We start from the raw sequence: 24854 nt of genomic DNA, 5'->3' as shown, positions 1-24854 counted from the left end.
GGTTCCCTGCCCAGAAATGCATGTGTGCAGAGCCCCCGGGGGCACCCCACTTGGAGACCCTGGGCTAATGTCCCACACTCAGACGTGGTCACATCTCTGGCCCACAGCAGATTTGGTGGTGGTGGGGGTTGGGAGGAGGAGAGGCAAGGGATGGGGTGGGAGGGACATGGTAGCAAGAAGTTTGAGCCTGACCTTGAGGGAGAGGAAAGAAAAAATATATAAAGATAAGACAAAAACAAAACCACCACCACCACATACAACACAACAAAACACACACACACACAACACAGGTGGTATGCTTCATTTAGGATGGAGATACATGGCCCCGTGCCCGGCACTGCGTTGCTGTCCACAGCAATGGCCGATGTTCACAGCAGCTCAGGAGCCACTGCGGGCAGCCTGTGCGAGGTGGGGGGACGGCTGAGCTGAGCAACGTGTTCAAATCTCAGCCCCGACGCAGCCCAGCTGTGCAGCCTTTGGCAATTCCCCTAACTCCTCGGAGCCCTAGTTTTGGCATCCCTGAAATAGGAACAAAACTTGTGCCCTCCTCCCAGGCGTAGGTGAGGATTAAATGGGATTCTCCAAATCATGTGTCCACAGCCACAAGCCCAGTTCTGGTGCAGAGAAAAGCCTCAATAAACATCAGACGTCATAGCTCCTATCATTGTTCAACACCCTGCCCAAAAAGGCAAGGGCAAGGCAGAGTAATTCTATCCCCCAAACAGCTGTATTCGCCTTTTCAAAAGTCTTGCTGAACTTCAGTCATCTCAAAATCCAGTTATCCCCTTCCACACAGTGTTGGGTAAATGAAGCGTTTACAATGGGAACATCACAGATATTTGAGACACTTGACAGTTTACAAAGTCCTTTTTTTGGTATATTCTCTTGAATCTCTCCAAGAAAAGTTCTGTTTTGCTGGGGAGGTGGTTTTGAGCTCCCTCAAGCCCTTCCCTGCTGACTCTCCCAGCACTTTCTCCTGCTGGTAGACTCGATGCATAAACCTCATTGCTACACTGAGCTCGGAGATGTGGTGTTTGCCGGCATGGATTGAACAGCCTCGCCCTCTGAAGGGGGCAATCAGCCAACGGGTGGGTTAGTAGAAAATGTCGCTACTTAAAGAAGAAATGCCAGGCTTATGATGGCTTATAATTTTCCAGTGATTTTGCATCTCGGAAGGGTCTTTAGTAACAAACACTGCACTCTTAAGATAAACAACCACAACATTTATCTTATGCCATGATTCTGAATTTACACATTAATTACTTCCAAATTACTTAATTAAATTTAAAAGTTCATATGATCGTTCATAAAGAATTCATGCCTGGAATTGTAAATAAAAATGTGAGTGTCTGAATATTAATTATTATTAATTAATAATGCAGAGAGATAAATTGAAAATTGGAACGCAGAATTCTCTCTGTGTTGTTTTTTTAATCTCTCTGCAGTGCATCCAGCAACCACATATTTTTAAAAAGAATAATTAGATGTTGAGACTGTCTGGGGAATCATTACTTCTAATTAACTTAGTTATTTACTGTAAATTAAGCATCATTTGTAAGCAGGCTGCTTTGCCTGTAGTATTCGTGCTTTTCAGATGCACGGGATTATGGAAGGTCTGAGAATAAAGAGAGCCTTGCCTGAGTAGCTTCCTTTGGGCTTCTCTCAGTGGAGGAATGGTGCCCATGGCGGGAGGTTTGGGAGAGTTGCCCCAGCTCTGCCAAGTCTCAGCCTAATTGGCTCATCTGTAAAATGTGACATGAATAACGCAACCCTCATGGGATTGTTGGGCCAAACAAAAGAGATGGTGCCTATAGAGTATTTGTCGTAGCAATTAGTACATGCCATTGATGATGCTGATCACAACCTGGAAAAAAGTCCATTCTAACTCATCTGTGCCTTCTAAAAAGAGGGGACTGTGCATCTCTAATGACCCTTCCAATTTAAAAGTCCTGCAAAGATTTGAGAGTTCAGGATTTTCACAATGAACATGTCCCAGTGGTTCACAATCAGGGGCAGTTTTGCCCCCACCGCACCCCCGGGGACATTTGGCAATGTCTGTAAAGGTTTTTCGGTTGTCATACCTTGCGGTTGTGCTACTGGCACCTAGTGGGTAGAGGCCAGGGATGCTTCTCAACATCCTGCAGTGCCCAGAACAGCCCCGCAACAAAGAATCTTCTGGCCCCAAATGTCAGTAGTGCTGAGGATGAGGAACCTGCCTGGTTCCTGGGTGGCATGTTCCTGAAGGAGGCACGATGGCCTGGCCCCTCATCCAGCACAGCATCTACTGCAAGGCACATTGGCAAAGGCAGACTGGCAGGAAGGTGTAACGGGGCCACCCCTGGCTGACTTTGCACAGGACAGTCTGGGGCCTTGGCAGGAGGGGGAAGGTCTCCCTGGGGAAGGATACCCTGTTTTGAATGCTGGGGTGGGGGCTGGCACAGGTCCGTGCCTCATCTGTGGGCATCTCCCCTGCCTCCGGTGCCCGAAATGCTGTCTTTACAGCCTCATTAGCCTTTTCTCACTGCTCCCTGCTTCTGAACTCCAGCGGGAGGTGACCTGGTTTGATGTTCAGTAGCTTTGCCCTGTGGCTTCTTGGCATCCAGTGCCGCCCATGGTGCAGGTGGCCTCATTGTTGGAGACACTCCCCCCATCTCCTCACTTCTTTGTTCACCAAATGCCAGGGGCACACCACAGGCCAGGGCCGTGCAGCTACATCTGGCCACTCCTGTGACCTATTTGATCACTACCTCTTTGGAGAGTCACAACAAAGTTGGTGTCACCAGAGTGCAGCTGCACAAATTACTCTCCACCAATTCGAGTCCTTTATAAGTCCCTGGGCACTGGGCCCCCGTGTGGCTGGATGCGTTTATCAAAGCCTGTGTCTGACATTCAGGTGCACCTAGCAGAAAGCCAGCGTGCACTTCTAGGAGACCAGCCTAGTTCTGGGGCTTCCGGTTGGGAGGCTCAGCCTGATTCAGTAGGAAAAGCCACCAGCCCTATAGAGAGTGCTATCATGTCCTGGGACCAGCCTCCCAACTGCAACACAGCCAGCCCTAGTTCAGCCTGGAAGGAAATGCAGACACCTGCACGTGTTTAGATGCCTGTGTTGAGAGGAATCCAGGGCGGTGCTCCAGGGTGGCTTCTGTGGACTTCACTACTCGTTCCCTGCCTTGGTGCCCAGGCCTGCCACGTAATTCTTTTCCCTGCCTCTTCGCCAGAGGCACAGAGGGCTTCCATGGTGCTGTGAAAGAGAAAAAGAGTTACTGTCGTTAAAAGAGTCAAAGCAGAGGAGCTGCAAGCGGGTTTCCTGTTCTCTAGGACCTGGGTTTATTATCCTCATATCCTCTCTTTCCAGCTCTGACCTATGTCCAAAGCAACCATCGTACTAATGCCCCGTTCACCCCGAGGGTGCTGCTGCTCGGGCCTGTGGGCAGTGGGAAAAGTCTGCAGGCCGCCCTCCTGGCCCAGAAATACAGGCTTGTCAACGGTGAGTGCCCCAGGCACTGGGCTGCTCAGCTTCGAGGAGGCCTTTCCCTGCCTCTTGCCGCTGCTACCCAGCTCTCATTTCATCGGGGGTGGCATGGCGGGGAAGAGTCAGTATCACTTCTCTTTCTGGCTGTTTGTTCTTAACCATTTTCTGTTAGTCAACCTTTGCAGGAATTTTTTTCCTCCCGAAGAATATTGCTGTAAAAACATTAACCACTAAAAACATGTCCACAGCCCAAAGAGACAGTCATCGTTTTATATATCCTTTGGAGCGGGGGGTTTGTCTGTGCTGTACACCAGGCGTGGCTCCCATCTCACCCCTGCCATCTCCCCTGAAGCCTCGGCTCCTGCATAATAGGAATGTGCTGTTTATTTATTTTCTCCGGTTTCGTTTGGCGCCCCCAACCCAGGTCAGTGTGTTTACGGGCAGACAATTTCTGAACCAGAGGAAGACTTCTCGCTCTGCACAGTTTCAATAAATATTTTACCAGGAAGAGAGAAAATATTGAAATCAGCTCTCCAGGTCTTTCCCGGGGTGGTCCCAGGTGGTCTTGGATGCCAGCTTCTGTTCAGGAGGATAAAGGGGTGGGAATGAGGAAGAAACTGTAGCAGAGACACACTGCCAGGTTGAAGGGAGTTAAAAGCACTGCCCCCACGCACACCATGCTCCGCAAGCCTAAGTAGCCTCTACTGTATTTACTAAGGAAACGAGACCTGCACCCCCAAATATATGCATATGCATACAACCCCCCCAAATTATACAGGCATATCATATGAATATAGAGAGGGAATACAAACAAATATATGGACACACACAAATATATGTACAAATATATGTACATTTTTGTACATTTGTACGTATATTTGTGTATACATACACATATACGTATATATATTTGTATATACATACAAATATACGTATATATATGTATGTACATACAAATATACGTATATATATGTACATACAAATATACGTATATATGTATATATGTTTGTACACACATACAAATATATGTATATATGTATATATGTATATACATACAAATATACGTATATATGTATATATGTATATACATACAAATATACGTATATATGTATATATGTATATACATACAAATATACGTATATATGTATATATGTATATACATACAAATATACGTATATATGTGTATATGTATATACATACAAATATACGTATATATGTATATATGTATATACATACAAATATACGTATATACCACCTCAGAAGGATCAAGTTTTGAATAAAAATGCTTCTCAGTTAGGCCTCCTCCAGCTTACAATTCTAAAGCCACTGAGACCAGCAAGGAATCCATGACAAAAGTCACACCCCTAAAATGAAGATAGAGACCTGAAAAATTATTCTGCAAATTTGATTACTATGGAAAATTAACCAGGACATTTAGAATAAAAAATGCTTTTCCTTGAGTCCATTTTTAAAAATAAATTATTTCAATAATTCCTTCTCCTTTTGATTGTTCCTCTTAAGAGGATTATAAGACAAAATTTCCAGCAGTTTTAGGGATGGCTTCTTTGTTCCGATGACCAGCAGTCTACCTGTGGCGGCACCACTTGCTTACGTAAGCGTGTGCCCACATCGTTACGGGAAGGGACAGAGTGAGCGTGGAGGGGCACTTGCGGTGGAGGGAGGGTCTGAAAACACAGCAGCAATACTTTAATGCAGTGCAGGGCTTTATGGAAATAATTGTCTCGGTGCTCTGTTTTATGATGCAGACACTCTCATTCAATAAAAGGTTTTTTTTTTATTTAAATTGCGTTCAACACACCAATCATGAAGAGATGAAATTACCCGCCTAGACTTTTCCAAAAATGAAAATAGAAAAGCTCATCATGGTTTTTGCTTGTTACCTAAGAGCCATGATGGGGCTTTTTTAGGTAATTAAGCATTTGGAGACTACCTCAGAAAGTTCACATTTCTCAAAGGTGTTCTTGATAAATACAAGATGTCATGAGCTTTAAGTAAACCCATTTAAGGGACCTAAGGCAGGTAGCCTTGAGATTTCTCTGCAAATGCCTGTCTGAACCGAGAGCTCCAGGCGCTGTCTGCTAGTCTGTGGCCATCCATTCGCCTGGTTCTAATCTTCACATCTGTGAATCTCTCAGCCAAAGGAAAATATCTCCAAACCAACAAAAACAGACACACAAACAGCCCCACACTCACTCCCACAAAGTTCATCAGAAGACCCCACTTAGGATGGTGGGAGTATATATGGACACGACTTTCTGAAAGGCGAAAGCCACTGTTGGTTAAAGCACTAACTGCGCAAACCCTGTGACCCTGGGATTTAACTCCTAGGAGTTTATTCTGCTCCAGCACTCAGATATGCAGCGAGAGATGTGGCAGAAGCATAATAAGAAACAGAGGCAACCTCTAACTCTGTTAATAAGCAGGTTTGTGAAATAAGTTTTGATAAACCCATGTAATGGATTGCGAGGCAGCTGTTAAAAATAAACCTGTAAAGTGATTTGATGTCGGTGATACATGGCTAAATAAGGGAGGGGCAGAAAACAATTTGCTCAGCAGTATCCAGGGGGTGACCTCATTTTTGTTCAAAAAAGCGTGTTAGTTTATGCTCAGAAAAAACGTGAAGAAATATCCATACACCAAACTGCTTATCTCAGCAGAGCTGTGTATTATACAATTCAGATCTTTTTTTTTTTTTTTTACAGTGAGCATGAATTCTTTCCTTCCTTCCTTCCTTTTTTTTTTTTTTTTTGGGTCTTGCTCTGTCACCCAGGCTGGAATGCAGTGGTGCAGTCATGGCTCACTGCAGCCTCCAACTCAAGTGATCCTCCCGCCTCAGCCTCCCAAGTAGCTGGGACTACAGGTGTATGCCGCCATGCTCAGCTAATTTTTTTTTGTAAAGACGGGAATCTCTCTATGTTGCCCAGTCTGGTCTCAAATTCTTGGCCTGAAGCAATCCTCCCACCTCAGCCTCTGGTTTCTTTTTTGACTTGTGTACTATTTAGAATACACTTTGCTTAATTCCCACATATTTGGGGATTTTCCTGATTGCTTTATATTCTTGATTTCTAATTTAATTCTATTGTGGTAAAAGAACATACCCTATGTGATTTTGATCCTTTGAAATTTGCATATATGGTCTATACTGGTGAATTCCAAGTGTACTTAAAAAATAGGTATTCTGCATTGTTGGATATAGTGTTCTATAATGTCGATTAGGATAAGATGTTTGAAATTTTTAATCAAATTTTGAAATTCATCTATGTCCTTAATGATTCTCACTCTACTTATTATGTCAGTTATTGAGAGAGGTGTGTTAAACTCTCCCAACTCTTTTATTTTTAATTTTTTACAATCATCCGGCCCAACACTTAAAAAATCTCCCAACTCTGAATTGTGGATTTGTCTGTTCTCTGCAAGTTTTTGCTTCATGTAATTTGTTATTAAGTGCATACTGTCACACCTCAGTATCCATGGGGGATTGGTTCCAGGACCTCCCTTGGATACCGAAATCCGAGGATGTTCAAGTCTCTGATACAAAATGGCATAGTATTTGCATATAACCTACGTACATTCTCCTATACACTTTAAATCATCTCTAGATTACTTATAATACCTAATATAATGTAAATGCTATGCAACAGTTGTTATACTGTATTGTTTAGGGAATACTGACAAGGAAAAAAGACTACATGTTCAGTGCAGATGTAATTTTTACCCCAAATATTTTCAATCTGTGGTTGATTGAATCCATGAGTGTAGAAACTATGGATACGGAGGGCTGACTGTATACAGTAAGGATAGTTATATTGTATTGGTGAAATGACCCTTTTATTGCTAGGAAATGTTGCTTTTCCTCTCTAGCAATACTCATTTTCTTGAAGTCTACTTTGTCTGATGTTAATGAAGTTTCTCTGACTTTCTTATGATTCGTGTCTGTATAATATACCTTCTATTCTTTTTCTTTTAAACTATCTGTGTCTTATAGTCTAAATATGTGTCTTGTAAACAGCATATAGTTGGGTCTCACTTTTTTTTTTTTTTAAGAGACGGGGTCTTGCTCTGTTGCCCTGGCTGGAGTACAGTGGTGCAATCATAGCTCATTGCACCTTCAAACTCCTGGGCTCAAGTGAACCTCCCACCTCGGCCTCCCACTGAAGTTACAGGCATGAGCCCTCACGCCTGGCCTGTTTTTTTGTTTTGTTTTGTTTGCTACTTGTGTCATCTGTTCTTTGTTCCTCCTTTCCTGCCATCTTTTGGATTAACCAAATATTTTTTAGTAATCCATTTTCTTTCTTCTATTTCCTTTTTAGCCATATCTCTTTGCTTTATTTTGTTAGTGGTTGCTCTAGGGATTAAATATGCATCTTTTGCTTGTCACAGCCTATTTTGAGTGAATATTACACCTCACCATGTATGATATCAGAGCCTTGCGCAGTAGATTTTTCCATTTACCTTACTTCTTTACAGTTGACATACATTTTACTTCTGCGTATGTTATAAACCCTACAATATATTGTAATTATTTTTGTTTTAAATAGTCATTCATCTTTTAAAGAAGTGAAGATATAAGGGGGGAAAGACTTTTATATGTACCCACCTATCAGTACTCTTCACTCCTTGGTTTAGATCCAGATTTCCATCTGGTATCATTTTCTCTCAGCCTGAAGAACTTCCTTTAACATCTCTTGTAGTGAAAGTGTGCTGGTGACAAATTTTCTCAGCTTTCATACGCCTGAAAATGACATGATTTCATCTTCATTTTTGAAGGATGTTTTGGCTGCATATAGAAATCTATGTTGACAGTTTCTTTCTCTTAACACTTTAAAGATGTCATTCTATTGTCTTCTGGCTTGCACTTCTTCTGATGAGATCTCAGAGGTTATTTTTACCATTGTTGCCCTACATATGAAGCACTCCCCCTGCCCTCAGCTGCTGTTAATATTTTCTCTTTAGCTTTCAGCAATTTGACTATGATGTATCGAGGTGTGACTTACTTTGTGTTTGTTCTGCTTGGATCTCAGAGATTCTTGGGTGTGTGGGTTGAAATTTTTAATCAAATTTTGAAATTCTCCTGTCATTATCTTCTGAAATCTTTTTTCTGCCTGCCTCTCTTCTTTCTGGAACTACAGTTCCACATATGTTAGACTGTCTGGTATTGTCCTCCATGTCTCCTAGATTTGGTTCTTTTCTTCCAGTCCTTTCCCATCCCCCTCTTTGCTGCAGTTTGGCTACTTCCTATTGCCTCTGTTCCTGTCTTTAAATTCACTGATAGCGGCACACCTAGTGATTTGTTTCATTTAAGATACTGTATTTTCCAGGTCCAGAATTTCCATCTGGTTCTTTTTCACAGTTTTCCTTTCTCTGCTGAGATTCTCCATCTGTTCACTCATTTTAACTATCTTTTCCTTTAAGGTTTTAAGTATACTCATAATAGCTGTTTTAAAGTCCTGGTGTGCTGATTCTGACATCTGTGTCATCCCCTGATCTGATTCTGTGGCCTGTTTTCTCTCCTCATAGGAGTCACATTTTCCTGCTTTTTTGCATGTCAAGGAGCTTTTGATTAAATGCTAGACATTGTGTTTCTCACATTTTTGAAGGTCTGGATTGTGTCATCATTCTGCTTTAAGAGTATTGAGTTTGGAGGATTAACTCCATCCCATTGAAGCTTATTTTCAGGCTTTGTTAAGTGGGACTAGAGTGTTCTTATTCTAGGGCTAGAGTATCCCTGCAGCTAAGGTCTGCCCTTTCTGGAATCTCAGCTGAATGTCCGGGGTGTTCAGCAAGGTCTCTCACTTTGGTTGTCAGAATGCCAGCATATCCTAGCCCTGTGTGAATTTCCATTCAGTTCACAGCTTCCCAGTAGCTTTTCTCTGCCAGGCCTCTGGAGTCTCACCCTGCACATGTGCGGCTTCATATTGGCCAAAGGCTCAGTGAACCCCTATGAGATTTCTGGAACTCCTTCTGTGCACAGCTGCCTCCTCTGCCTTACCCTGTTCTACAAATTCTGGCTGTCTCAGAGCTCCAGGCTTTGTTGCTTCCACCCAGTGAGACTGCTGATCTGTTTGGGCTCCACTTCTCGTGTGCCATGATTTGAGAAGTGCCCATAGGTAGAAATCCAGGATGAATATGGGACTCATCTTGTGTGTTTCCTGCCTCTCAAGGATTACATACCTGTCCCTCTGTTGTCCAATGACTCTAAAGAATTGCTTCATAGATTTTGTTCAGTTTCACAGCTTTCTCTAAGAGAAGTTAAAGATGATACCTGTTACTCCTTCGTGGCTGGAACTGGAAGCTAAGCATGGGTTTGATGTCACACAGGCCTGGGTTTGGACCCCAGCTCTGCCCCTTAATGGCTCTGTGACCTAACACAGGTTATTTCATCTCTTTGAGCCTCAGTGTCTTTACCTAAGAAACAACAGGTTATTGTGAGGACCAAATAAAACAAAGCACACTTAGCACAGTGCTTGGCACATAGAATTGTCTCAGTTCTCAGCAGCTTTTTTTTCTTTTTTTTTTTTTTTGATACAAAGTCTCGCTCTGTCACCCAGGCTGGAGTGTAGTGGTGCAATCTCTGCTCACTACAACCTCCGCCTCCTGGGCTCAAGCGATTCTCCTGCCTCAGTCTCCCAAGTAGCTGGGATTATAGGCTTCCACCACCACGCTGGGCTAATTTTTGTATTTTTAGTAGAGACGGGGTTTCACCATATTGGCCAGGCTGGTTTCGAGCTCCTGACCTCAAATGATCCTCCCGCCTTGGCCTCCCAAAGTGCTGGGATTACAGGCATGAGCCACTGCGCCCAGCTCCCAGTAGCCTTTATTCTCACTTATATGTCCTTTGCTGGTGAGGCTGCCAACCACATTGGATTAAATGACAACTGTCATTTACATAGTGAATTAAGCATATCATTATTGAGGAATAAATCCTTGGTGATGGTAATTTTGTTAAACATTCATGCTATCCAGTTAACTGTAGGATGTTTTTTGGTCTCCTTAGTATAGGCGGAAAACTTCTTGGCCCTAAAGGTAAGAAAGCCAAAAGCGTGCAATGAACAATTCATGAAAATATAGCTTAAATCTTCTGGCTTTGGCTAGGAAGGGCTTTCACAGCCAAGGAGAAGGTAGCCTGTGTTTATTCATTCACGCTTGTTGCCTAGCACCTCCTATGTGCCAACCCTGGCTCAGGGCTGGAGACACAGTGGGGCCAGAGGGAGGTTCCTGCCCAAGGCGAGCAGGTGTCCAGAGGGGCGCAGCTGCCACTGGCCAGGTGACTGCAGCGTGGTACCTTTTTTTCCTTTTTCTTTTTCTTTTTCTTTTTGTTTTTGAGATGGAGTCTTTTTCTGTCGCCCAGACTGGAGTGCAGTGACGCGATCTTGGCTCGCTGCAACCTCCGCCTCCCAGGTTCAAGCGATTATCCTGCCTCAGCCTCCCCAGTAGCTGGGATGACAGGTATACACCACCACACCTGGCTAATTTTTACATTTTTAGTAGAGACAGATTTTTACCATGTTGGCCAGGCTGGTCTTAATCTCCTGATCTTAAGTGATCCTCCCGCCTCAGCCAAAGTGCTGGGATTACAGCCACGTGGTGCCTTTTAATGATGAGTCAGCCCACTTGGAATATGAATCCATCCTATTGTGTGGCCCCACCATCCCATGGAGATGCCCTGCCAGCTGGAAGGGCTGTGGAAGCAACACGCTGCACCCCCTCTGCGTGTAACAAGGGTGCAAATGTGGACGCACACTTGAGGCACATCACCCAGAGATGAGCAGCCCCCAACCAGAACGCTGATCCTCCGCAGCGACCCGGAGGGTGCCGAGTTCTGCGCAGCAATTCCAGGTGCAGCGAGGCCCTGCAGGGCTCCTCCGTGGGCAACATCCTCGTTAGTGTCTTCCCCGCGCCGTCCATTTTTAATGTGTTCTTTGCCAAATGCATTCCTTTTCATTCCACCTCTCCCTCTTCTTTATTTCCCGGCTCCTTTTTGATATTTACTTTTACTTGGACACATACCCACACACAGAAAAACCCTTTTATGCTTTTTTCAGTGACCTTTTTTTTTTCCCACAGCAGGCAGCACTGGGGGTTCTTTTTTTCTCATCCTTCCTCCTATTTAAAATTTAATGGGTGCCTTTCTGTTCCCCTCTCCTTCAGTCTGCTGTGGGCAACTGCTGAAAGAGGCTGTGGCAGACAGGACCACGTTTGGCGAGCGCATTCAGCCCTTCTTTGAAAAGGAGATGGCAGGTAGGCCACGTTCCCACTAACTGTCACGACCTTACAGGCTCCGGAGAGAACTTTCCCTTTGTGTGGCTCTCTGAACATTCAGGGGCTCAAAATTGGGGAGAACAGCCGGGAAATGGAAATTGGGTTTTCTTGTAAGCAAAGGCTCTGTTGCCTGTTTCCGGTAAGGCCTCTTGGTGTCCGAGCCTGATCCCCAGTGAGGTAAGTTTGTGGATGTGGGGGGGTTATCCCTGATGGTTTAGGATGTTCCTATTTCTCAAGACTGTTGGCTTTTCATAACTGGTACCACTTAAAATTGAGAGCCAGGAGAGGCCACAGACCTCCCCACATCCTTTTCTTTTTTTTTTTGAGACAGGGTATCAATCTGTCACTCAGACTGGAGTGCAGTGGTGCAGTCTCAGCTCACTACAGCCTCAACCTCCTGGGCTCAGGTGATCCTCCCACCTCAGCCTCCCAAGTAGCTGGGACTACAGGTGCATGCCACCATGCCTGGCTAATTTTTTGTATTCTTTGTAGAGATGGGATTTCTCCATGTTGCCCAGGCTGATCTTGAACTCCTGGGCTCAAGTGATCCTCCTGTTTCAGCCTCCCAAAATGCTGGGATTACAGGCGTGAGCCACCCCTTCCTGCCCCCACATCCTTTATTATTTGGTATATAAAAATACTGTGGGCAAATATTCCAATTTAATAAGCACTCAGAAGCCAGAAGGTTCAGACAGCTTTGCAGATGTGAGTGTTGACCAGCATTGGTCCTCAGCAGTTGGATGCTCACCTGTTTGACAGGCGAAGCAGGACCAGATCCTCTTTCCAGGTGCCCTCTGTGATCCACAGTCTGAAAGCATTCCTAGGATCTGACCCCCGGTAAAGGAATTTGGGAGCATTCTAGTCAGGCTTCCTGAGTCCACGAAGGAGCCACAGAGAAGGGACTGAGCTGCTGAGGTCACACAGCCAGCTGGCGGCTGGGCTCCTGGGGATCCTGCGTCTGTGTCTTCCCTGGGGCCGTGAATTTCCCACTCATGCACCCACACCTTCCTCCCCTGCACGTGCTGCAGCTCCTCCCAGCAGTCAGTGCACATCCACTTGTCAAGTCTGTTGTGAACACGGGCTTATTGTGAAGAAAATGAATTCCAGAAGCAGCTGCCATTATAGTAAGCAGTGCGGGCATTGGCTAGGAATCTCCTGGTGGAAGCTTGTGGCCTTCTCCTACCACTTTCTAGATGGAGCAGGTTGATGAGGAGGAAGCATATGAAAACAGGCTCTGTCCTCCCAGCCATCCTCTGCTTGGGCCTCCCGGGGAGATGTCCTGGCCAGCCCTCCCCAGTCCCTCCTTAAGATGTCCTAGTCCGCGGGGTGGAGTTCAAGTGTGTGGAGTAGGAGCCATCAGACGCAATGATCTGTGTAGGTGCAGGGCAGTGAGTGGGTCTGGTCCTGGGTGTCTGCGCTGGTCCACAGAATGAGGTGGAGGTAGGAGGCACCAGGGAGGGTGAAAACCAGCACGAGCTCTTATGCTTCCCAGTCTGGTTCAGATTCCAGCACTGCCCCCACCAGCCATGTGGCACCAATAAACCACCCTGACCTTCTCGAAGCCCCAGGCTTCCCAGTGACAGGATGGAGGTAGAGGTCCCTTCCTGCAAGGTTGTCCTGAGGAGCAGCCCTCATCTGCATGCACAGGGTCTGGGAGGCTACAGGGCAGCTGCTGCTCTTCAACTCCACCTAGCGGCCGGGTGCGGTGGCTCACCCCTGTCATCCCAGCACTTTGGAAGGCCGAGGCGGGTGGATGTTTTCAGCTCAAGAGTTCGAGACCAGCCTGGCCAACATGGCAAAACCCCATCTCTACTAAAAATACAAAAAAAAAAAAAAATTAGCCGGGTGTGGCGGTGGGCGCCTGTAGTCCCAGCTACTCAGGAGGTTGAAGCAGGAGAATCACTTGAACCCAGGAGGCAGAGGTTGCCGTGAGCCAAGATTGCACCACTACACTCTAGCCTGAGTGACAGAGTGAGACTCAGTCTCAAAAAAAAAAAAGCCACAGCAGCAAGCAGCAGCAATGGCGAAGTACCTGTTGCATTCTCAAGCATAATTTCTCTCCAAATTCCCATTTACTGGGGTGGGGATTAGCACCCTAAAGATTTGTTTTAAAAAAATGAGTGAATGTGATACCAAATTAACCTAATGTATATAGTTTCAAGTGTTGCTGGTAGTATTCCATAGTATGTCTGGAAGATAATTTAATTCCCCACTAACAAGCACAGTGGTTCAGAAACAGAGACAATGGCCAAGCAGATGAGGTAGTGCCTATCGGCCAACACCAGGGAAGGGTCTGCAAGAATTCTTTGACTCTTCTTGCAGCTTCCTTGTCCATTTGAATTTTTTTCAAAATATAAAATTACAAAAATAAATATTTAGGTGGTTTCCAGATTTGCAGTCCTTCAATAATACTAAAATGCACACTCTTGTATGGAGAAACATCCCTGGTGATCTTATTAGGATACACTGAGGCCTGAGTCAGCAGTGATGCCCATGAACAGTGGCAGTGGTGGTGCTGTACTGCCATACGCTCCCACCATCAGTGTGCGAATGCTCATTCCCTGCCTGTCTTTGCCATCTCTGGGTACTGCCAGTGTATTTGTCTTCTGCTGCTTCGTAACAAATGTCATGGTTTAGAACAACACAGATTTATCTTGCAGTTCTGTAGGTCAGAAGTCCTGAAATCCAGGTGTTAGTAGGGCTGTGCTCCTTCCTGGGGCACTTGGGAGGATTTACTTCCCTGCCTTTTCCAGCTTCTGGGGGCCATCCCCATGCCTTGGCTCATGGCCCCTTCCTCTGTCTTCAAAGCCAGCAGAGTAGCATTTTCCAATCTGTCTCTCTGTCTGACCTCTGCTTCTGCTATCACACCTCCCTCTCTGACTCTGACCCTCTTACCTCCTTCTTATAAGGACCCTTGGGATGACCCAGAACAATCCAGGATCATCTCTTCATCTCCAGATCCTTAATTTAGTCCCATTTGCAGAGCCCTTTTTGCCATATCAGGGAACATATTCACAGATGCCAGTGATGAGGATGTGGACATCTTTTTGGGAGGTATTATTCTGCCTACCATGGCCAGCCATTTGAATCTGTGCCACTTTGTTATGTGACAGAAGATGTATTTATTTTTAATTGTGGTCTTTTGATTGTCGGTAAGGTTGGTAAAGTTGAACATATTTTCATAAGATAATTGGTCACGTGCGTTTTATCTTTGTGAACCACCTCTCTATAGCCCTGGCCTATTAACTGTTTTTCCCTTTGCCCATTTTCCAATTAAGCTATTTTTTGTCCTAATTGGTTTGTCAGTGCTCTTTGCATATTAAGGTTGTTTACGTTTTTCCATTAATTTTTCTTTATACTTACATTCTATATTTTATCTCTGTTTCAAGTCACGTTATAATTTTGTAGTTTTAGCAATTGCTTGGAAAGAGAGCAGTGACTCATCGCAGCCCTTTAGTTCTCAGGCATTGTGGGATGTCACGGTCGCTGAGAAGGTCATATGAGGATGTTGGTTTTTTATGGGGTCATGGAGCACTCGGCCTTCTGGTTTCCTCACCTCCTGTCTCCTCACCATTTGACAGCACAGTCTTATCTTCTTCGTCTTATAGGGAATTGGGCATGTACAGATCCTTAATTAATCATCAGATATGGGCACCATTTTACTGACTTATTCAAACTGTATCTTTTGAGTAAATGGGACCTATTGTTACTTCCTCTTCGAGAGACAGAAATGAATTTGCTTGAATCAAAACACATCAACTTTGTACAGAGCCGGCTTAATTCATCCACCACTAAAAGCAAACCCAAGAGTCCTTTCAAAGGTGGTCCAGGCACAGAGTCGTTTTTGTGTTTGTTTTTTGTATTTGGGGGATGCAAAGGAGGCTGATGGCACAATTCCCAATTTTCTATAAAGTTAGTGAGACCCGGATCACTTCGATCTTCAATGTTTCATGCTAAATTTTTTCTTCCACAGCTTTTTGTTTATTTAGACTATGTACCTCTATACTTTCACTCTTCCTACAAAATTAAAGACACAACAACAACCAATATCATATCTCCCGAACGGAAGCAATAAATTCTGTCATTTCACTAATCCTGATCTCACAGGGATAACAAAGAATGCATTTACATTCATAACCACTAACAGGGTCTCATTAGTGGGCTGCGGAGAAGCTGCCGAGAAAACCAAAGCGCTCGGCTCGCAGAGCAGGAGTGCTGGAACCACCCAGGTCTGGCAGGGGCCCACTTCACCGCCAGCTGAAATAGGAAGAAAATTTAAATGATTCTCGACAGAATTTGGTTTTGAAGGGAAGGTCAGCCTGAACAGGAAAACTCTGCCTAGCCGACCACAGCCTGCTTATTTATGAATAAGCCCAGCTGGCTGAGGCCCCCTCCTTCCTGAATTGAGCATTGGTGACATCTGTGACTCAGGGGTCCCCTAGCCTGCAGGTATACCCCACTGTTTGGGCTTGAGGGGTGGTGATTAACCACATCCCTTCCCCACACCCTGAGTTCTGAACCCGATAGGAGACAGACCTCAGAGTTTGCTGAGAGCGTAGAATGGATAATGTGGCTGAGAACCCAGGTCACAGTTGGGCTTAACATGCCCCTCTGAGGCCAGGCCTGGAGGCAAGCCACCCATTGTATGGCCATACCCCAGTGGTGGGGACAGGGAGACGGGCCCCCACACTTGCCCCAGGAAGAGCCCTGACTGAGTGGAGGCAGACGTGGAAGGAAATTCCTCTGCACTGTGGGCCAGGGCCAGCCAGCGGGAGGCTGGGAGAGCCGGAGGGACTCGGCCTGTCTTGGAGAGACTCCCCGCTCTGGAGAAGAGGGAGGCCACAGGGTGAAGGGGAACAGTGGAATTCAGCTTCCCAACACTGCCCTGCAACAAGAAGGGCCCTCCTGAAACTGGAGGACATGCTGCTGTATCCCCTGAGGCTTTCAGAACTTCCAGAAGAGGAGCCGCTGGTTGGTTGCTCCCCCATATACCTTTGGGGAGTCCTTGGAGACATCCCAGATTCCCCTCTTCAATCCTAGGTCTGTTTCAGATATCTCTGTCCTGGGTGCCAGTAGCATTCCTGGGAACATAGGAAATCACCCAGTCACTCCCCTGCCTGTTAGGAGTTTTCATCTGTAAGGTTCAGGAGCTCAGCAAGTGAGATTACTGTAAAGACATGGAGACCTCATCGCCATGGGGCAGAGGCCCCTAGCATCTCTGAGCTTGCAGGTGTCACTGCCAGAACACCCTACCATCTAGCCACCCAGTGCAGAAAGCCCATCCCCACCACTCCCCAAGCCAGGCACTATAGACTCTTCCTGGGTACCCCCTCATTGCCCTTGTGGGTACTGGACCTCCTTCCCTGGGGACTCCGCCCTGCCTGTGCTCCCGGCTGCTGGCCTTCTGCTGGTCTTTCACTGGGACCCGTGCCATTGCAGACTTGTGCTTTCTCTCCACTCACCTTGGAGCTGTGTGCCCCAGAGGTGTGCACTTTTGTTATTGTGCATCCCTGCCACCCTCACAGTCACCGTCACCACCATCACCAGCTCAGCCAAATAGATCCAGATGTCATCTTTTTCCCGTGGAGCCTCTTGCTCTTATCCCCACTCCAGGCCTCATGATGTTATGTCCCAGCCATGACCTCTGCAGACTTAGTTATGTTCTTTTTTTGTCCTCACAGGTGCTGCCAACACCTCCTTCTTTCGAATCAGCAGCAAAATTAATAACTGTGCTGTTTTCCCATCTTTCCACATTTACTGGGCAAAGGACCCCAGGGCCCCATCTTAGCGCATCTTCAGTCCCTTGATCCCAGGCTCTTGGTGATGGCACTGTGGACAGAGGACTGGAGAGATGCTTATTCTGTGCCTGGACTTTGAAATATATAGGTCTGACCTCCTAAACTCGTTCCGACTTGAGCTGCAGTGAACAGAACAAATTTATTCCCCAGGGCTCCGCACATGGCGTTCTTTATGCAGGCAACCTCCATTAAAGTCACCAGGAGTTTGCTCTGCATACGATAAACAGGGTCGAGCTTAAATCATGCAGCCTTAGTTGCCAGGGAGCTCCTGTCACTTTTACACTAGTACAAAACAAGTAAAAACGATTCTGGGCTTTTGGAAAAATGAGTTCTCAGCTGTTTCTGTATCATTTAAAATGAGATGGTTGCCGCTGACGGACTCTATTGCCACCGTGTGCTACGGCATGTGTACAGATGTCCTCTTTCCTCTCTGAACTCAAGCAAAGGCGCTGCTAGATCTCAGTTCTCTGCTTAAATCAGCGGTAGCTCACAGTGGCCACCACCGCCAAATGATGTCCTCAGCTCCTTCCCCATAGCTCCATTCCTACCAAAGGGTGTTTGAAATTTCTGAATTCTGGAGGCCCAGAGCTTCCTAAGGAAATTGGCCATAATTCTGTCTTTGTCTCTTGGAATGTCGCTTCCCGATTTTCACTTAATATAAAATGAGCCCTGCTCATGGGCCTCACTCTGTTGTTCCAACTCACCCAACATAAAGAAGTCTGAAGTCTGCACTGCTTTATTTTTAGCCTTTCTCATGAGAATTTTAGCCATAAATTAGGGTCCAGGGACTGTTGATGGTGGATATAACCTACTTCCAGGTTGCCGGGCCTAATTAATGATACAACGCCGGCTCTTCAGCCAGAAGGCTTGGCTTCTGCCCTGGCCCAGGGAACTGTTCTCGTTCTCATGTGTTGCTTGGACTTCCTCTGGAGGGTGGTTATCCAGGGAGGAGATGAAAGACAGCCAAAGGCGGATCTTGTCCTTGCTGGTTTATGTCTTTGCTCTAAATGCATGAGATGCTCATCTCAGCCTGTCCACGGCGCACTCGGAACGTGCTGGAACTGCATGGTCAGGAGCCCGCCAGCCATGCCATGTCCCCAGCAGTGGGGCTTCTGAGCTAGACTCTAGCTTTTCACATCTCCTGTCTCTGCATACACTCTGCGACACCTGCCCAACTGGCTCGTCGGCCCAGTTACAATGAGCTCCTGACTGGCAGCTGCCCCTGTGGCCCCGCCCCACCAGCATCTCCCAACAGCTAAAACAGTTCAGTTGTAGGAAGGCCCACATTCCTTGGCACATAACAGACATACTCCTATCTTATTGTCGGGAGAGAAGACAGCTATTTAATTGGTAATGACTTTCCACTAAAAGCGGAAGTCCTGGTATGTAGAAAAGGTGATGTGGAAGACAGATCATTATCGAGTTGTTACCTGTGCCCCTCCCACACATCCCTACATTTCCTAAACATTTCTGTCTGGGAAAGGTCCCTCATGGCCTAATAGAACCCAAGAAAAGGCGGGAGATTTGAGAGAGTCAAGAAGCTAATTTGCACCCTTTCTGGTAATGAGACCTCACCCTAGCAAATGCAGCCATCGTAATACAAACAAGCCAAACCAGCCCCCAATTGGGATGATGATGTGTTTTCAAGAGCCTTCCGTGAGTCCAGATCCCAGGAGGTGTGGATCAGAGCTCAGCCAAAGTGCTGCATTTTTAAGGGGGAATTAATATTCTCATCACTAAATGCACACTAAAGATCGACAATAGACCAGTTTTTCTCTTTTGTTAAAAACTTGCAGAGTTGCTGAGTTGAAAGACAAAGTAAATCTCCCCATCTGAGGAGGTAAGCGGAATGCTATTTCTTGTTTTTAGCAGAGCAGCCGCGGCAAGCTGCAAGCTGTCTTCCCGTGGAGGGGAGACCCTGAGGGACCCTCTGCCCGTTTCCAGCAAGCCTTTGCATGCGATGTGTTTGTACTCGCTGAAGACAGCGCATGACTCTCTAAATAATTTACAAGTTGATTAATAGACTCACAGGGGTATAATTAGAAGAGGGAGAGACAGTGGGTACAGTAACCGGTACAGTGCTTGGGGGAACAGGAGCCTTTATTTTTTTAAAGAAACTTTCTAGGGTGCTGGGCGTTTGAAGATAAGTTGGGAAGAGCTCAGTGCCTCTTCTCTTTTGAAGTGGAAATAGGACAGTTTGAATCCGTCGAGTTTAATTTTTCACAAGCTTTAGGGGCCCCGCAGTGCAACTCCCTTTTTATTATTGAAAAAACTCTACATTTTTCTTTCATTTTTCTACACACACACACACACACACACACACACACACACACACACGCCAAGCAGTAAGTAATAAACACATTAATTTACTCTTATTCTATGTGGATTTCCTTCGTGTTGCCTCCCCCAGGTGTGTCGGCCTCTGTCCCTTTGGTACCCCCAACCCAGAGCCCCCACTGTAGGGTGGCCTAGAGGTTGATTAATGGATGCCCCCTGTAATTTATGTATTTTAAAGGAACCCTCACCTCAGTCTGACAATGCTTTTGAAGTAGCTCCTTTTTTCAAGTCAAACTTTTGACTTTTCCGCTGGGACTGCTACAAAGATTTCCTCATGGAAACTAGGTAGGAGTCTTTTTCAGCCCGAGAGAAAGCTGTGGCCAAGATAGCCAAGCAGAGTGGCAGGGTAAAAGTGCTGTTTGCATTGTGGGGGCTGGAGGGCCTGGGAATGAGGACAGTTCAAGGAAGCGGGTGAGCACCTTTGCTTATCAACAGGTTTGTGCCCCCAAGGGTCCTTCTCTTTGATTTTCTTACACTAGACTTTGATTTTGAAAGTGTGCCTTGTCTTTCTCCAGTATGAAAATGATGCTTTGCCAGGAGGCAGCCCCGTCACCAAAAGGTCAAAAAGCCTTTGCTCAATGCTAGTCCAGTGGGGAAACTGAGGCAGTAAGTGATGCCAGATTCATTCATGCATCCATTCGACGACATTGTCTCCCCAAGAAGAATGGGCGCTGCCGGAGGGGGGTAGGTCTGGCCTGCTTAACACTGTTCCTTGTCACTGGCTGCAGCCAGCATGGGGGCACAGCCAGGTTTTCCTGTTGGGCTGAATGTCGAGTGTCGCTGTGTATCAGGCATCCAGATTAAAAAAGAAACCAAACCCAACCCAGACACTTCTGGGAAGTCCAAGGAGAGCTGGAGTGCACAGAGTCATCCTTGCTCTGACCAGAGCTTCTAGAAACGTTTCCCTCTCCGTGGGCAGCCCCAGCGGCTTCAGAGAAAAGCAAACCTCCCGTGTGCTCAGCTGTGAAATTGTCTCTGACAGGCCTGACCCTGGAGGCCCCGAGCCTTCTTCTCCGGTCGGGAGGTCTCTCAGTGTAGCTGTCTGGGCAGCCCCTGGCATGGCTAGAGCTGTGCTCCTGCCCCTCACAGACCCCCCAACGGCAGGTGCAGCTTGAAGCCTCTTTCCCTCTGGGAACGTCCTCGCCTGACGGGAGCTGACACGGGTTCTTTCTCATTGGGCTGTGAGCGGGGCCTGCAGAGGCAGGGGCAGGACGTGAGGGGTGAGGAAGAGGTGGCCCCAGTGACTCTCTGCAGCCTCTACACTTATGATCAGGGACGTGGGACTTGCTGGGGTTTGTCAACCAGAAGCTGGCTCTGAGGTTTCCTGTGCAAGGGAACTTGGCACAGCCTCATCGGACATTGAGGGAGGGAAGCGGGGACCACGCCCTGCAGCTTCACACCTGTCACTGCTGCTCTGGGTGACAAGGGCACACCCGACAGAAGAAGCAAGATGGGAGCAGAGGGACACGGGAAAGGGAGAGATGAGGGAAGAGACTTCCCGACATACAGAGGGATGTACCTGCTCCCACCCCCCTCCCTGGGAAGAGCCTGTGGACACCAGGGGATGCGGGAGGCAGGGGAAGGGGAACTCCTCCTCCTCACCCCTCACTGCAGACCTCTGATTTACCCCATCCATGATCTTGATTGCAGGACTCTGACCCCCCCCCAGCCTTTGGTTGGTTTTTACTGGGAGATGAGATGGCCACATCTGGGACCTCCCTACCCCAGGATCCCCCTGTTTCTGCTCATGCTGTCTGCTCGGCTGGCTGCTTCAAGGGCTGAGGAGTCAGCTCCCGCAGGGCTCATGGTAGGAGCTCAGCTAGTTTAGTGGAAGAGCGAGCCTGTGGCAGTTGACCTGGGTCCCTGTGGTGTGGACAATCCCAGGGCCCAGATGCTGCCCTCTGCTGCCTGCATTTCTATTCGGGTGAGGCCCCTCTCCATGGGCAGCCCCAGTGGCTTCAGAGAATGTCTTTTTTTTTTTTTTTTTTTTTTTTTTTTTTGAGATGGAGTCTCACTCTGTCCCCAGGCTGGATCGCAGTGGCGCGATCTCAGCTCACTACAACCTTTGCCTCCTGGGTTCAAGTGATTCTCCTGCCTCAGCCTCCTGAGTAACTGGGACTACAGGCGCCCGCCACCACACCGGCTAATATTTGTGTTTTTAGTAGAGATGGGGTTTCACCATGTTGGCCAGGTCTCCATCTCTTGACCTCGTGATCCACCAGCCTCGGTCTCCCAAAGTGCTGGGATTACTGGCGTGAACCACCATGCCCAGCCCAGAGAATTAGTCTTGAAGGAACAAAGAGGAGACAGGTCACAGGGGGCAGCATGCAGCCTGAAGGATTTCTAGAAGGGAGGCAAGTGACTGTCACTCCCAGATGGGAGGGGCCATAGCTACAGGTCAGGGCTCAGAATCACACAGACTTGGTTCCCATTCAGACTCTGCTTCCTCCCAGCTGTGCTACTGGGCAAGCCATGCGCCCCCTCAGAGCTCCCTTCAGTTTTCCCATCTGTAAGGCGAGCTTTCCTAGGATCCCATTTGTTGGCTTGCTCTATATAAAGGGAATTGTGTCTGTAATTCACTAATTACTTACTATGGTCACTGGTTATAATCACTGATTACGCACCATGATTATTAACAAGAATGGAGTTGTCATCGTCATCATCTTACTGGTAGTAATGGTACTCACAGCAAGTCCGGTCGGGTGTGAATATATTTTATATATGGGGGATTTTTTATATTTTTTTATTTCCTGTGACTGCTACCAGCTTTGGGGACCCAGTCCCTGCGGTAACTGGGAACTGACAAAGCTCCAGTTTGCATTACTCTGATGCTCTGTGATATGGTTTGGCTGTGTCCCCACCCAAATCTCATTTTGAACTGTAGTTCCCATAATCCTCACGTGTCATGGGAGGGACCCAGTGGGAGGTAATTGAATCATGGGGGTGGTTACCTCCATGCTGTTCTCGTGATAGTGAGTTCTCACAAGATCTGATGGTTTTATAAAGGGCTTTCCCCCGCTCTGCCCCTTCGCTTTGCCCTTCTCCTGGCTGCCGCTATCTGAAGAAGGACATGTTTGCTTCCCCTTCTGCCCTGATTGTCAGTTTCCCAAGGCCTCCCCAGCCTTGCAGAACTGTGAGTCCATTAAACCTCTTTCCTTTATAAATTACCCAGTCTTGGGTATGTCCCCCAATTATCTCCTGTAGCCTAACAAGCTACCCCCCAATTTAATGGCATAAAATGACGCTGAGTTTATTATGCTCCTGATTTAGTGGGTCAGGGTTTGGGGCAGGACATGGCAAGGAGGCCTCGACTCTGCTCTATACTGACTTGGGCTTAGGTGGGATGCCTTGAACTGCCTAAGAGAGCTGGGCTGGCTCACCCGGGGATTTATATCTGGATCTCAGTTCTGGCATCAGCTTGGTTCCTTGATTTTTCTCCACGTTGCATCTGCAGAGATAGTGTGTCCAAGACGGATTCTTCATCGCCATGCCTGGTGCCTAGGAGGGCACGCTCGGAATGGCTGGGGCTGGCCAGGCATCTTCCCTCCTCACAGCTTCTCCATGTGGCTGGCTTCATCTGCCTTCTTACGTGGTAGCTGGCTGCTCCTAGCACAAGCACTCCAGAGAGTTCAAGGGCGGCAGTGGTTGGGGTGGAAGGTGGGGCCAGCGGCCAGGCATCCCGTGACCTCACCACAGACACCCCAGGATACACTTCTGTCTGATTCTATTCACAGAGCTTGTCACTGGGGCCAGCCCAGGTTCCAGGGAGGGGATTGAGACACCGCCCCCCTCCCACCCCCTGCCCTGGGAAGAGTAGCAAAGAAGGCGTGGCCATCTTTAATCTCCCACACCGGGAAAGGCTTGATATGAACATTTCAGTTTTGTTCAGGATGGGCTGCACCACGTGCCTGGGAGGCAGCCACAGCCTAAGCAGCCCTCAGGAGCTGGATCCCCAGGTGACATCGGGCGCCACACAGGGGCCTACCAATACCTCCATGGCTTTGGAGCCCAATGCTGTCCTCATGAAGATGAGGAAGCCTTGGCTAGGAGGTAAAATGAGTCGCCCAAAGGTAGGCTGCAGGTGGAATGCAGAGTGCAGGGCAGAGTTTGGGCCTCTAGTCCTCATCATCACAGTGCTCCTCCTCCTAAAAGTCAGGTGGCAGCAAGCAGCCCCAGAGCTGGATTGGCTGGATGCAAATCCAAGCTCCACTACCTGTGAGCTGTATGGCCGTGGGCAAGTCACTTCCTCTTCCTGTGCCTTAGTTTTCTAATCTGTAAAATGGGATACTGTAACTACTTCTTTCATAGGGAGAAAACTACATGAATTAATATTTGTATTAGAACAAAGACATGCTTAGAACAGGGCCAGGCTCATCATATGCACTGTAGCATATGTGCCTGGTGAGTCAATATACTATCATATCTTTTCTCTCCCAGAAAACTGGGCTCATGGTTCTGTTTGCTGCTGACTTTCTTCTCACAGACTGCGTGGGCTATGGCATCCTTGCTGCCCTTGAGATGTGGGAGAAAAAACTGGTTCTAAGCCCTGAATTCATTAAAATGGAAGGAAAATCATGTTCCTTAAACGCTTTGATCTGCAGTGTACACTTAGTGAATACATCACTCTTTAAAACAATCCAGTTCACATGCAGACTGGGTGACCTCTGCTCTTTTTCCCAGATACTTTCATATTCCATTGAAAAATGTAAAAATGTACTTTAAAATAAGAATTGTCAAATCATTCTGCACAGTGTGGCTAGCTGAGCGTTTCCAATAAAGAAGTTTTACTAATTTGCTAAGTGATGTACCAGTTGTTTATAGAAGAATGTCTATTTTTGAATGGTCTCTTTTGTCACCTAAACTTCATTTGAAAGGGACAAACTGGCCAGGCGTGGTGACTCACGCCTATAATCCCAGCACTTTGGGAGGCCAAGTCAGGCAGATCACCTGAAGTCAGGAACTCAAGA

General features: G+C 47.0%; 1 protein-coding gene across 5 annotated transcripts in view; it reads left to right on the top strand.

The window, feature by feature from the left end:
- Positions 1–24854, top strand: part of AK8 (adenylate kinase 8) — a 156535-nt gene that overhangs the window by 52220 nt on the left and 79461 nt on the right. For 4 of the 5 annotated variants that reach the window (XM_054500004.1, XM_054500005.1, XM_054500006.2 and 1 more), the window contains 2 exons: positions 3356–3487; positions 11642–11731. In XM_054500004.1, the coding sequence (XP_054355979.1) occupies positions 3356–3487; positions 11642–11731 (222 nt within the window). The remainder of the gene's footprint in view (positions 1–3355; positions 3488–11641; positions 11732–24854) is intronic. The other variant, XM_054500007.1, reaches the window with a different exon arrangement.

The sequence above is a fragment of the Pongo pygmaeus genome, chromosome 13 (genome assembly GCF_028885625.2).
Source record: "Pongo pygmaeus isolate AG05252 chromosome 13, NHGRI_mPonPyg2-v2.0_pri, whole genome shotgun sequence".
Lineage (NCBI taxonomy): Eukaryota > Metazoa > Chordata > Mammalia > Primates > Hominidae > Pongo > Pongo pygmaeus.
The sequence above is the reverse complement of the archived record's forward strand: the minus strand, read 5'-3'. Positions and strand labels throughout refer to the sequence as shown.